At 40.4% G+C, this 13,748-nt stretch overlaps 1 protein-coding gene across 9 annotated transcripts in view; it reads right to left on the bottom strand.

The window, feature by feature from the left end:
- MYO18A (myosin XVIIIA) overlaps positions 1-13,748 on the bottom strand; it is a 527,256-nt gene that overhangs the window by 362,363 nt on the left and 151,145 nt on the right. For all 9 annotated transcript variants that reach the window (XM_053706173.1, XM_053706175.1, XM_053706166.1 and 6 more), the window contains 2 exons: positions 11,512-11,671; positions 2,705-2,891 (listed from right to left, as the gene is read on the bottom strand). In XM_053706173.1, coding sequence (XP_053562148.1) covers positions 2,705-2,891; positions 11,512-11,671 — 347 coding nt within the window. The remainder of the gene's footprint in view (positions 1-2,704; positions 2,892-11,511; positions 11,672-13,748) is intronic.

Raw genomic sequence — 13,748 nt, 5'->3', positions numbered from 1 at the left:
ACTGACCAAGTAGGTTTTATACCTCATAGGGAAGCGAGGGATAATACTATTAGAGCCCTGACCCTTATGTCGTATGCCAAACATCATAAAATACCGGCGGTCTTCTTGGCAACTGATGCCGAGAAGGCTTTTAATAGGCTTGATTGGCAATTACTTAAAGAAACATTGATTGAGATAGGGATAGAACCCTGTATGCACAGTAGAATATTTAGCCTTTATGCACACCCCACCGCAAAAGTTAAAGCAAATGGCATCTTATCACACCCATTTACGATTGGCAACGGAACCAGACAGGTTTGTCCCTTGTCACCCTTGCTGTTTATACTAACAATGGAAGTCTTGACATCGCATGTTCGGGAAAATCAGTTAATAAAAGGAATTGATATTGGCCCTCATAGTTTTAAGATCGCGTTATATGCAGACGATGTCCTTTTCACGATTACAGATCCGACCCAATCCTTAGTTGAGGTCATGAAGGAGTTAGACAATTTTGGAAAATGTTCCAATTTTGCAGTAAATCCCTCCAAATCGGAATTATTGAACATTTCCCTTGGGCAAGACACATTTGCAGGGCTATCAGAGGTTTGCCCTCTGAAGCTTCGGGACGGATGCCCTTAAATATTTAGGCATTTATTTATCCCCGAATCCGAAAACACTATTTAAAAAGAATTATGAGACTTTATTACAATCATTACAGAGAGATTTAAACAAATGGTCGGGTAAACCTATATCCTGGTGGGGAAGAGTGCAGTGTATTAAAATGACGACATTACCGAGAATTCTGTATGTTCTACAGGCCTTACCTATAGCTATACCTAAATGGTTTCCCACTCAGATCCAGAAACATATAAATAGATTTGTTTGGGTCACAAGCAAACCCCGAGTAAATAAAGTCACAATGTATAGATCCACCATAACTGGTGGACTTGGCCTACCAGAGATTAGAGTCTATCTAGATGCAATAATATAAAGCCTTGATAGCGATTGATTCTCATATACTAAAAGTCCCTTCAGTCGGGGTTCTATGTTGGGTGCCCAAAATGCTGAGACCCCCACAATGTATGACACTCCCAATAAATCAACATTTTTTCGAAGAATGGGACATAATATTAAAGAAGAAAAGCTATATATCTGGGCCCAGATCTCCACTTTACCCGATCCCAATGAATGCCGAACTTACAGGGGGATTAGATAGAAATTATCAAAGAATAGTAGAATGGGGTCATACGACTCCTTTGGGGAAGTTCCTGCGTGAGGGTAGACTCCTGGGATGGGAAGAAATAAAAGGGGTAGCCAATGGCGCATATCACCCCTGGCTAAAATATATGCAACTTGCACATTTCATTAACACATCACCACACAAGACAGACTTTTTGAGGCAATTGACCTCTTTTGAAAAGGCTTGTTCTGCCAATACACCAATTCCTCACTCCCTTTCAAAGATTCGAGCGCTATTGCAGACTTGCATGGAGAAGGAACTTCCTGCATACACTACTAAATGGCATAGGGAATTAGATGAGACGTTAAGTATTGAGGAATGGGGATTGATATTCCAACACACTAAGAAAACAGACTTCACCCAAAGTACTCTAACTTAACTTTAAAGTGTTAACACGCTGGTACTTAACACCGACGAGATTGCACTCCATCTACCCGTCCTCAGGTGACGGGTGTTGAAGAGGTTGTAAAAAAAAAAGGGCAGCTATATACATATGTGGTGGGAGTGCGGAACATTGGCTCATCTATGGCGTTTCATAGAGGACCACTTTGGAAGAGGGTTAATCTCAGACCTTACCCTGACACCTCACATAGTACTATTCAACCAATTACCAAAAATATCATGTAAACTCCGGAGACAGCTACTGCAAGTGGGAATAAATAGCGCTAAAATTTTGATAGCTTTAAAGTGGAAAACATCGACCTCACTGACAGGGCAAATGTGGTTAGAAAAGGTCGAGGAGATGTTAAGCCTAGAAGAGTATGGATATATGAAAAGAAATAGATTGGAGTTCTTCCATAACATGAGATTCCTTTGGGAGGAGTCCCTTACACCTAATACCCCCCTATCTTTAATGCCTGTCATAAACAGTGATTGAATTGCATTAGGATACTGACCACAATGGATAGAGAGAGAGGTTTAGAATAAATGTATTACTAACTTTGGTTATTAGATGGGAAGAGAGATATAAATCACAAGATTAAGTAGATAAAGGCATAATATACCAAAGAGTAACTAAGAATGAGCGACCAGTATGGTTTTTTTCATGTTGTTGTTATTGTTTGTTTCTAGTTTATAACTGTTTCCAAAAATGCCATCTTCAAGCAAAATATTTATGTATACTGGAGTGTGACTTGTAATAATATGTATCACGTGGCGAAGTGCCACTGTTTATAACTATGTTTTGCACTTCTGACAAATAAAAGATGGATTTATTTAAAAAAATAAAAAGTCAGAGAGAGACTTTTAGCTAACAAAATCATAATGTATATGAAAAATACAAAATACTTTAATTATTCAGAAATAATAATTATAATTTTTTCCATCTTCTTAGCTCATTTTCATTAGGGCATATCTAGATCGAATCAGAAGTCTGCACCTGTCTGCACTATATAGCACTATAATAGGTATATACTCTGTCAGCGGATCACTTTCATAATGAAAATAAAACATTTTTATTTCAGTGTTTATACAAGTGGCACTTACCACTTGGAGTTTTATCTGAATGCATAGTGACTTCTTCTTGACAGCTGCCACCCCTGTGGTGAATGTTTTCCTCATACTAGTGGCTCTGCGCAAGGCTAGCTGTGATCCACCTTCTAGCCCAGCGACCGAACCTGACAGCACTGTGGCACTGCCCGTTCTGCCAGCAAACAGACTGCTAATGATTTTTCTGAAAAAAAATGAGGAGGTAACTACAAAGAAATAAAAGCACGATAGATACATTATATGAAGATAGATTACTAGGAATGAAGGTAAGTGTTTTATGATGGAGATTAAGACCACATATTTTCAAATCCAATAACCATTAAAGGGATACTAAACCCACATTTCTTCTTTCATGATTCAGATAGAGAATGCAATTTTAAGCAACTGTTTAGTTTACTCCTATTAATTTATCTTCATTCTCTTTGTATCTTTATTTGAAAAGCAGGAATGTAAGCTTAGGAGCTGACCAATTTTTGGTTTAGCACCAGGGTAGCGCTTGCTGACTGGTGGTTAAATGTAGCCACCAATCAGCAAGCACTATCCAGGGTGCTGAATCAAAAATGGTCCGGCTCCTATGCTTACATTCCTGCTTTTTCAAATAAAGATACCAAGAGTATGAAGAAAAATTAACAATAAGAGAAAATTAGAAAGTTGCTTAAAAACATAATTTATGTAAGAACTTACCTGAAAAAATAATTTCTTTCATATTGGCAAGAGTCCATGAGCTAGTGACGTATGGGATATGCAATCCTACTAGGAGGGGCAAAGTTTCCCAAACCTCAAAATGCCTATAAATACACCCCTCACCACACCCACAATTCAGTTTAACGAATAGCCAAGTAGTGGGGTGATAAAGAAAAGAGTAAAAAAGCATCAATAAAGGAATTTGGAAATAATTGTGCTTTATAGAAAAAAATCATAACCACCATAAAAAGTGTGGGCCTCATGGACTCTTGCCAATATGAAAGAAATGAATTTATCAGGTAAGTTCTTACATAAAGTATGTTTTCTTTCATGTAATTGGTAAGAGTCCATGAGCTAGTGACATATGGGATAGCAATACCCAAGATGTGGAACTCCACAGAAGAGTCATTAGAGAGGGAGTGCATAGGTTCAAATGGAACCCCTTGCAGAACATTGAAAACTAAATTAACTCCATGGAGGAGTAACTGATCTAAACACAGGCCTGACAAAAAGGCAGACCATCAGGGACATCAGCTAGATGCTTGTATAACAGGATAGATAATGCTGAAATTTGGCCCTTTAAGGAACTTATGGATAAACCTTTCTCCAATCCTTCCTGGAAAAAAGGTAAAAATCTAGGTATCCTAACTCTACTCCAGGAGAAGCCCCTGGATTTGCACCAATAAAGGTATTTACGCCAAATCTTTCTAGTGACAGGCTTACGAGCCTGAATCAAAGTCTCTATGACTGAGTCAGAAAAACCTCGCTTGGCTAGAATCAGCCATTCAATCTCCAAGCAGTCAGCTTCAGAGAATCTAGATTTGGATGATGGAAGGATCCCTGAATCAGAAGGTCCTTTCAAAGCGGAAGCCTCCAAGGAGGTAGAGACGACATCTCCACCAGGTCTGCATACCAGATCCTGCGAGGCCAGGCTGGTGCAATGACAATCACTGAAGCCCTTTCTTCCTGTTTGATCCGGGCAATCACTCGAGGAAGAAGAGCAAACTGAGGAAACAGTTATGCTAGATTGAAGGACCAAGGGGCCGCCAGAGCATCTATCAGAGCCGCCTGAGGATCTCTGGATCTCGACCCGTACCTCGGAATCTTGGCATTCTGCCTGGATGCCATGAGATCCAACTCCGGCTGACCCCATTTGAAGATCAGACTGGAGAACACATCTGGATGAAGTTCCCACTCCCCCGGATGAAAGGTCTGTCTGCTAAGAAAATCCACCTCCCAGTTGTCCACCCCGGGATATGAATTGTGACAGACAACAAGAATGGATCTCCGCCCACTGAATTATTTTGGAGACCTCTACCATCGCCAAGGAACTTCTTGTTCCTCCCTGATGATTGATGTAGGCAGCTGACGTTATGTTGTCAGACCGGAACCTGATAAACTGAACCGAAGCCAGCCGAGGCCAGGTCAGAAGAGCATTGTAGATCGCTCTCAGTTGCGAATGTTTATGAGTAACACAGACTCTGTCTGAAACCATATCCCCTGAGCCCTCAGGAAGCCCCAAACTGCTCCCTACCCCAGAAGGCTGACATCTGTTGTCACAATCTCCCAGGAAGGTCTGCGAAAACACGTTCCCTGGGAGAGAAGATCTAGAGACAACCGCCAAGGAAGAGACTCCTGTGCCAATAGAAGTCGAGGGGCCAGTCCAAATAATTTCCGTTCCATTGTTTGAGCATGTCCAACTGTAGAGCTCTGAGAAGAAAGTGAGCAAACGAGACGATGTCCTTGTCGCTACCATCAGACCTATTAACTCCATGCACTGAGCCACTGCAGGGCGAGGAGTATATTGCCGAGCTAGGCAAGTATCGATAATCCTTCATTTCCTGACTACCGTCAGAAAAATCTTCATAGACAAAGTCTATAATGGTCCCTAGAAAGATTTTGCTAGCTGAAAAAACGGCACCTGAACTAGAATGTCGTCCTGATACATTGCCACCGCAGTGTGTCTTGAACGAAGCACCGCAAGTAGAGACCTCAGAACCTTTGTGAAGATTCTGGGAGCCGTGGCAAGACCGAAAGGAAGAGCCACAAACTGAAAATGTTCGTCTAGAAAGGCAAACCTTAAGAACTTGTGATGATCCCTGTGAATCGGAACATGCAGGTATGCGTCCTGAAAATCTACTGTTGACATAAATTGACCCTCCAGGATCAAGGGAAGGATGGAACAAATAGTTTCCATCTTGAAGGTCTAGAATTGGTCTGAAGGTTCCTTCTTTCTTGGGAACCACAAACAGATTGGAATAGAATCCCATACCTTGATCTTGAGGTAGAACGGGACCGATCACTCCCAGAGATAAGAGGTCTACTACCCAATGTAAGAACGCCTCTTTTTTTTGTCTGGTCTGCAGATAACCTTGAAATCAGAAACCTGCCCCTGGGAGGACAACTTTTGAACTCCAGCTTGTATCCCTGAGACACTATTTCTATAGCCCAGGGACCCTGAACGTCTCAAACCCAGGCTTGGACGAAAAAAAGGAAGTCTGCCCCCTACCAGATCCATTTGTCCCGAATTGGGGGCAAAACTATCATGCTGTCTTGGAATCATTGGTCGCCTCCTTGGATTGCTTACCCTTATTCCAAGATTGGGCAGGACCCTAATGAGCTTTAGCTTGTCCTTACCTCCCGTAATGACAATCTCTTTCAGCTCAGGACCAAACAGGGTCTTCCCCTTGAAGGGGACAGCTAGAAGCTTTGACTTAGAAGAAACGTCCGCAGACCAAGGTTTCAGCCATAAGGCCCTGCGAGCCAAGATAGAGAAACTTGAATTTTTGGCCCCCAGCAAAAGGGTGGCATCCGAGATAAATGCATTAGCTAGCTTAAGAGCCTTTATCCTGTCCTGGATGTCGTCCAAGGGAGTTTCTCGCCTGAGGGCATCAGCCAGAGCATCAAACCAGTAGGCTGCCACACTTGTGACTGTAGTTATACAGACCGCCGGTTGCCACTGCATACCCAGGATCCAAGATCCTCTAATTTATTGTATAGGGATAGTAGTAGTACTCTTAGCCAAGGTTGAAAAAGCTCTTTCTTCCTTAGGAACAGTTGGCCAAACCTCTAACTGAATCAGCTATAGGAAACATCCTCCTGAAGATAGGAGAGAAAGGAATCCAGGTCTCTCCCTTCCCTATCAATAATCTCAGAGGCCTCCTTAGGAACTGGAAAAACATCTGTAAAGGAAGGGACTTCATAATATCTGACTAATTTGCTAGACTTTGGAGGGACAACCATCATGGTGGAGTCGCTATCATCTAGGTAACATCATTTTATGTGTGCTCTTGTTCCATCCTAAGACACAAGGATGAAATAAGTAAATAAACAGCTGAAATTCCTTAATAAAGGTAACACCTAAAAACTGTTACTGTCACTTTATTCTTAAAAGGTAACTTTATTTTATGCGTGCCCTAGTTCCATCCTAAAACAAAGGGATTAAATAAGCAAATAAACTGTCACTTTAATACTCTCTTTAATTTTAAACTCCCACTTTTTATTTGTGTGCAAAAAAGCGGGTTAAATATTCTGGACTAAGCCTCTTCGAAAACTGTCCGGTGCAATACCTTCACCCTATCGAGATCACCATTCTCAGCTAAATCTTCCGATATCAGAAAGAACAAAACACAGAGGTGCGCAACTAAAATGGTGCTAAACATAACTCCGCCCATCGTGGGCATTTTCATAATCCTCTCCCGGTCGCCATTTATATATCCAAAGGCCTTCGGGGGAATAGTAATGGACTGAACAGTCTAGTCCGAAAAGCAAATAAATTAATGTGGATTCACCTACACTGAGCCGCTCAAGCATAGCTCATAAATTGTGGCCATAAGCGATCTCCCGGTCGGCTATTATTAAACCGCCGGGAGAAACTAACATAATTCCCTTACATTGCCTCACACTGAGCTTATCTGAATATAGCTCAACGGAAAATGTGTCACTATGAGATCTCCCGATCGGCTATAATTAAACCGCCGGGAGGTAGGAATGCGAGTACCATGCCGTGCACACTGAACTTTATTCATTATGGCAATATAAGATCTCCCTGTGGGCTATTAAGAAATCGCCAGGAGATATAACCCCATATTTATGCATCGCCTCACACTGAGCTTTGTTTGTCTGATGTATATCTCTGCAGTGATGGCTTTGCTGTGGCAACATGTCTCACACTGGGCTCGTTCTATGTATGGCTCTGCAGCTATGAAATGAAAGCCTATGTGTCAAACAGGCCCAGAGCCTGCGTGTAACTGTCCCAAAGTATCCCCTGAAACTCTGAGGGAATCTATCCATAAGCCTGATAAGTGAGTTAAATAGGATGAGGAATAAAATGAAGTGCCCAACTTTCTTCTGAGTCTCTCTTCCACCCCCAGAGTAAAGTTAGCACTTACCTCATCTCCTGTCGGACAGTAAGGCAGTTCCCAGGGTTGTGAGGTCCTCTTCCTCACATGGACCTGTAATTTAAAAAGAAAGTCCTGAGTAAATATCACTCAGATTTTCTTGGTAAGGGCAGCAAACAATTACATGGGAGGCGCAGTGAGAATTATGTCCCACAAGTTCCCATTGCTCTAAAGCCACCAAAAGCTGTACTGTAGAGACCGATATGGATTACGGCTACACCCTAGGACAAAGTAGCACTCTCTGGCACTACTTTAAAAATAATAAACACTTTATTGATGAATCTTTTGTAACACCTCACTTTACCTCTTCCTATCACTAACATAGGCAAAGAGAATGACTAGAGTGGGAGGGAAGGGGGAGCTATTTAACAGCTCTGCTGTGGTGCTCTTTGCCTCCTCCTGCTGACCAGGAGGTGAATATACCATAAGTAATGAAGATGATCCGTGGACTCATTGTGTCTTTAAGAAGAAATATTGATTGGTAACCTCCCACTTCCATAGGAGGCAAAGTTTGTAAAACTAAATTGTGGGTGTGGTGAGTTGTGTATTTATAGGCATTTTGAGGTTTGGGAAACTTTGCCCCTCCTGGTAGGATTGTATATCCCATACGTCACTAGCTCATGGACTCTTGCCAATTACATGAAATAATTTGAATTCTCTATCTGAATCATGAAAGAAAAAATTGGGTTTAGCATCCATTTAACCAATTGAGTGCAGAGAACAACAGATTGTCATAATTACACACTGATAAACACATTCTGAAATACTGGGGTTGCCCCAGAACCCCACCTCATTATTTTGGAAAACACCCATTTCTATAAACCACTATTTTTTTTTAATTATTATTATAAATGTTTGCTGGAGGCTTCTCTATTCAGAAATCAGTACACATGAAGATGTAGGAGAGGGGTCTTCAGATATAAGTCAGGCCTCTAGATTGAAATAGGTTTAAGAAGTGGCACTGATAGAATTCTCTCAGAATATACTAATAGCAATGGGTCCCAGAAAAATTGCACCAAGAATTTCCTAATAGGTCAGATAAATGCTGGCACAATAGTGGCCAAAATGGCTCACCAGAGATTATTTGGTGACACTGCCTACAAATCTACCCTCTTTGGAATCAACTGTTCTCAATATGCTACTCTTATCCTCAATTTTAGAGAAGCCCTATATAGGACTCTTCCATCATGACTTTGTGACAGTTAACTATTGGCTGTAACTGGGGTGCCAGTTCTGTCCCATTAAGACTGCAAATACTAGAGATAGTCAGATATTTTAGAACAATGGAACAGAACATGTTCTTTAGCAACAAACCTAATCTAATATGCAGAGTTCTGGGAAATGTGGGATGTAAACTATCCACTGGGTGTTTAACTGCATTAATTTCCCTTCATTTACGCTGCACAAGAGCTTCTCTGGGGCTAAGATGTCTACCAACCTATTTAGAGAACCCAACACTGTTGTCTAGAGGTCATTTCAAACAGGATTGGGAGGGAGAGCTAAAAAGGTTAGTGGACTGAGATTTACATTTTTATTTTGCCCCTTCTTCCCACTCCCTGCCCTAGTATTCCTCCCAATGGCTCTATTTCTCTGAATGGGGCTAATAGAGATTTCTGAAGATATAGCATCTATAGCACTAGGTGTGCATGAAACAGTATAATACCTGTCAGACAAACATAATATTGACTATAATGCAGTGTACTTACATAGAGACTCTCAACAACTTATGTTATTGCTCATCTATTAACATATAGTGTGTGTACCGGTTGTGGATGAAAAATCTTTGTTATACATTTTCATAAATATTGTTTCTGTCTTCCTTAATTGCTAATGCTGTACTATTTTTTTAATCTCTCAAAAAAAGCAATACATGTTTAAAAAACAGAAACAAAACAAAAACCCTTTTACCCTCAACAGTACATAAAGGGACAGTCTACTTGAGAATTGTTATTGCTTAAAAAGATAGCTAATCCCTTTATTACCCATTCCCCAGTTTTGCATAACCAACACTGTTCTCTTAATATAATTTTTACATTTGTCGTTACTTTGTATCCAAGCCCCTGCAGGCTAACCCCTAATCTCAGTTCTTTTGACAGACTAGCATTGCAGCCAATCAGTGCGGACTCAAATAACTCCATGGGAGTGAGCACAGTGTTAGCTATATGACACACATGAACTAGCAGTGTCTAACTGTGAAAAATGTCAAAATACACTGAGATAAGAGGCAGCATTCAACAGATTAGAAATCAACTTGAGCCTGCATAGGATTTAGCTTTCAACAAAGAATACCAACAGAACAAAGCAAATTTGGAAAGTTTTTTAAAATTACATGCCTCATCTGAATCATGAAATTTCTACTAATGGAGGCTATTATAGAGCCCCTACCTCTCCCTCCAATTAAATTATATAGAGACTTATAAGGCCCCTCATGTGAAAGAGAATTTCCTCTAATTTTTAAGTGATCACCTGAACCAACTACACACAGACACACATGCAGTGCTTGATGGTTTGATGAGGGGGCATTTTTTAAAACCCTATTAATTCCCATAAAATGCAGAGGGTTCTAAAAGCTCAGCTTGAATGTTGGATCTCATATCCTTGTCTCACAATAATACATAGACAAATTTGAGAACCCTTATTTGAAGCAATAAATATGTTTCTAAAGTCAACTAAAATGTTAGAAAACATTACCTAAAAATCAGATTACTACCTAAAATATTACAACAAAAAAACATACTAACTCCTTTGAAAAGTTTGAGCTCTCTAAAATATTAATGGGTTACCAAAATAGAGTAAATTGTCATTTTGTATGTGCCCTTATAGGAACAGTGTACACAGACATACAGCTGTAACAATTTAACTGTATTCAAAGATGCTGCAGGAACACCCTTTCAAATGGACTTGTGTCTCTCAAACCCGACTGAAAGGTGGAGTTCTGCTGCTGCCTCTTGTTCACTTAGCACCTTTATTTTGCAATTTGAAAATGCTACTTAGAAAAGATGTTTTGTAACAAATTTAATACACTTAATGGCTACAAACATGTATAGTATACTGTTCCTTTAAAGGGACAGTCAACACTTACTTTAACATGTTTTTATATTGAAAATAACAAAACGGAGGTCCGCCTACACTATACCCCTCCTGCCTTGCCGCCTTGCTTCTGTCCTAATCAGCGGCGCTAACTACTCTAATACCCAGTAAATATGGATGCCGGACTCCCCCCACCATTACGTAGCTGCCTTCTTCTTCAACTGATAAGCAAATCAGAATCCAGGCATCGGACAGAAATTGCAAGCGCGTGCAATTTCAGTCCGAGGACTGGATTCTGATTTGCTTATCAGTTGAAGAAGAAGGCAGCTACGTAATGGTGGGGGGAGTCCGGCATCCATATTTACCGGGTATTAGAGTAGTTAGCGCCGCTGATTAGGACAGAAGCAAGGCGGCAAGGCAGGAGGGGTATAGTGTAGGCGGACCTCCGTTTTGTTATTTTCAATATAAAAACATGTTAAAGTAAGTGTTGACTGTCCCTTTAAGGGTTTCAGACCTTCTACAGTCAGGACTTGACAAATCTTGGCAATATACTATACTATGAATTTTCCAATATTCTATTGGATGAAAGTACATTTTTCAAACCACAGTAAAGCATTATAAGCTTCTTAATTTGTGAGTAAGCCCCTTACTACAGGCTTGGATGCAACACCACAGCTCAGTAACACTTACTTCTGGGAATCTTGAAGTAATGAAACTGCATTTTGGGAAGCTGGATTCTGCTTGACATAGTTTAACCACCCAGTAACATCATACTCCACCCAGTTGGTCCCATAACTGTGACCCAACAGGAAATGTCGTGACTTGCTGCTTCGGAGCAGAGGCTTCTTACCTGGATGAAAAGTTAGCAATTTATGAATAAAAAAAAAGAATACATAGAAAAATATAATTTATTCTTACTTGATAAATTAATTTATTTATTTCTTTGTAAGTGAGAGTCCATGATCCTTACTGTTGAGAATTACATCACCTGGCCACCAGGAGGAGGCAAAGACATCCTATACCAGAGTTTAATAACCAGGACTGCTGTCACCAAAAATAAATCAAAATAAATGTAGAGCAGGTTTGTTGACTCTCACTAAAAAGAAAGAAATTTATCAGGTAAGAATAAATTATGTTTTCTTTCTAAAGGTAGAGAGAGTCTGTAACCCTTACTGTTGGGAATCAATACCCAAGCTATGGAGTCCATGAAAAAAGGGGTGGGAACAAAAACAAAGAAACCCACAGGCCCTTAATTATTAGGAACTACTGCCTGCCAAAACCAGCCTCTCCTAAGTAAAAACATCTAAGCGTTTGAACTTAGTAAAGGTATGCAAGAAAGACCAGGTAGCAGCCTAGCAAATCTGTTCTACAGATGACTCATTTTTAAAAGCCCAAGAAGTTGAAACTCAACGAGTAGAGTGAGCTGTGATTCGAGTAGGCCGTTTTCTGACCGGCCTCAAAGTATGCCCTGCGAATAAAACTCCTCATCCAAAAGCACAAGAACCTTTCCTCCTACCAGAATATAAAATAAACTGGAAGACTGACCAAAATTCCTTAGTAGCTTGCAAATAGAATTTCAAGGCCCAAACCACATCTAGATTATGCAAGAGCTGTTCCTTTGAAGACTTATATTATTGTACCTTCTCTCTGTCCGAACACAACTGTTGATATCTGCCGAAACAACCTTTGGCAGAAAACCAGACACAGTATGCAGAACTACTTTATCCTGATGAAAAGTCAAGTATTGAGGATCAGACGAAAGAGCAGATAGCTCAGAAACCCTTCTAGCTGAAGATATAGCCAAAAGGAAAAAAACATTTCAAAACAAAATCTTAATATACAAAGAATGCATTAGTTTGAATTGAGGAATTTGCAAAAGCTTGAGAACTAGGTTAAGATTCCAAGGAGGAGAAGACGGCTTTATAAACAGCCTAATCCAAGCAAGTGCTTGAATAAAGGATTAAATATCAGGCAAAGAAGTTAACTTCTGATGTAAAAGAACTGAGTTCTGACCCTTGATAGAACTGGCCAAAAGAACTTTGTCTAGACCCTCCTAAAGGAACTGCAGAATCCTAGGAATTCTCACTGAATGCCATGAGAAACCGTGCTTAAAATAGCTTCAATACCTTGTAACAAATTTGTCTATTACAGACTTATGGGACTGAATTAGGGTATCAATAATAGACTCAGAAAAACCCCTCTGAACGTTTGATCTCATCTCAATCTCCTCGCAGTTGAAAGAAGATTCTGGTTAAAGTACGGACAGGTGATTGAGCCGGAATGCCATTAGGTCTACCTCTGGTCGTCCCCAGCGATCAGATGGTTGAAAATTTCCTGATTGAGAGACCATTCCCCAGGGTGGAGGGTTTGGTGACTAAAATAGTCTGCTTCCCAGTTGTCCGCTACTGAGATATGGATGGCTGAAATTGAACAACGATTTAACTGTGAGTTACCAACTACTGATTTATGTAAGCCACCGGCATGATATTGTCTGATTGAAAAATTAAGAAATGGGACAGAGCGAAGAGATGGCCAGGACTGAAGAGCATTGAAGATCACCCTGAGTTCTGAATGTAGCCACCAATTAACAAGCGCTACCCAGGTGCTGAACCAAAAATGGACCGGCTCCTAAACTTACATTCCTGCTTTTTTTTAAAAAAAATATATACCAAGAGAAAGAAGAAACATTGATAATAGGAGTAATTTTACAAAGTTGCTTAAAATTGAATGCTCTATCCGAAACATGAAAGAAAAAAGTTGGGTTTCATATCCCTTTAACATGCAGAGTCGTAAAGGACACAAGTGAGACAAATTGAACTGCATATGAAGCTGCTACCATAAGGCCTTCTACCTCCATACATTGAGCTACAGAGGGAGACTGTAGAGCTTGCAACGGTCGACAAGCCAACTGAAGTTTCAGACGTCGT

The sequence above is a fragment of the Bombina bombina genome, chromosome 3 (assembly GCF_027579735.1).
Source record: "Bombina bombina isolate aBomBom1 chromosome 3, aBomBom1.pri, whole genome shotgun sequence".
Lineage (NCBI taxonomy): Eukaryota > Metazoa > Chordata > Amphibia > Anura > Bombinatoridae > Bombina > Bombina bombina.
This window is presented reverse-complemented; position numbering and strand designations above follow the sequence as displayed.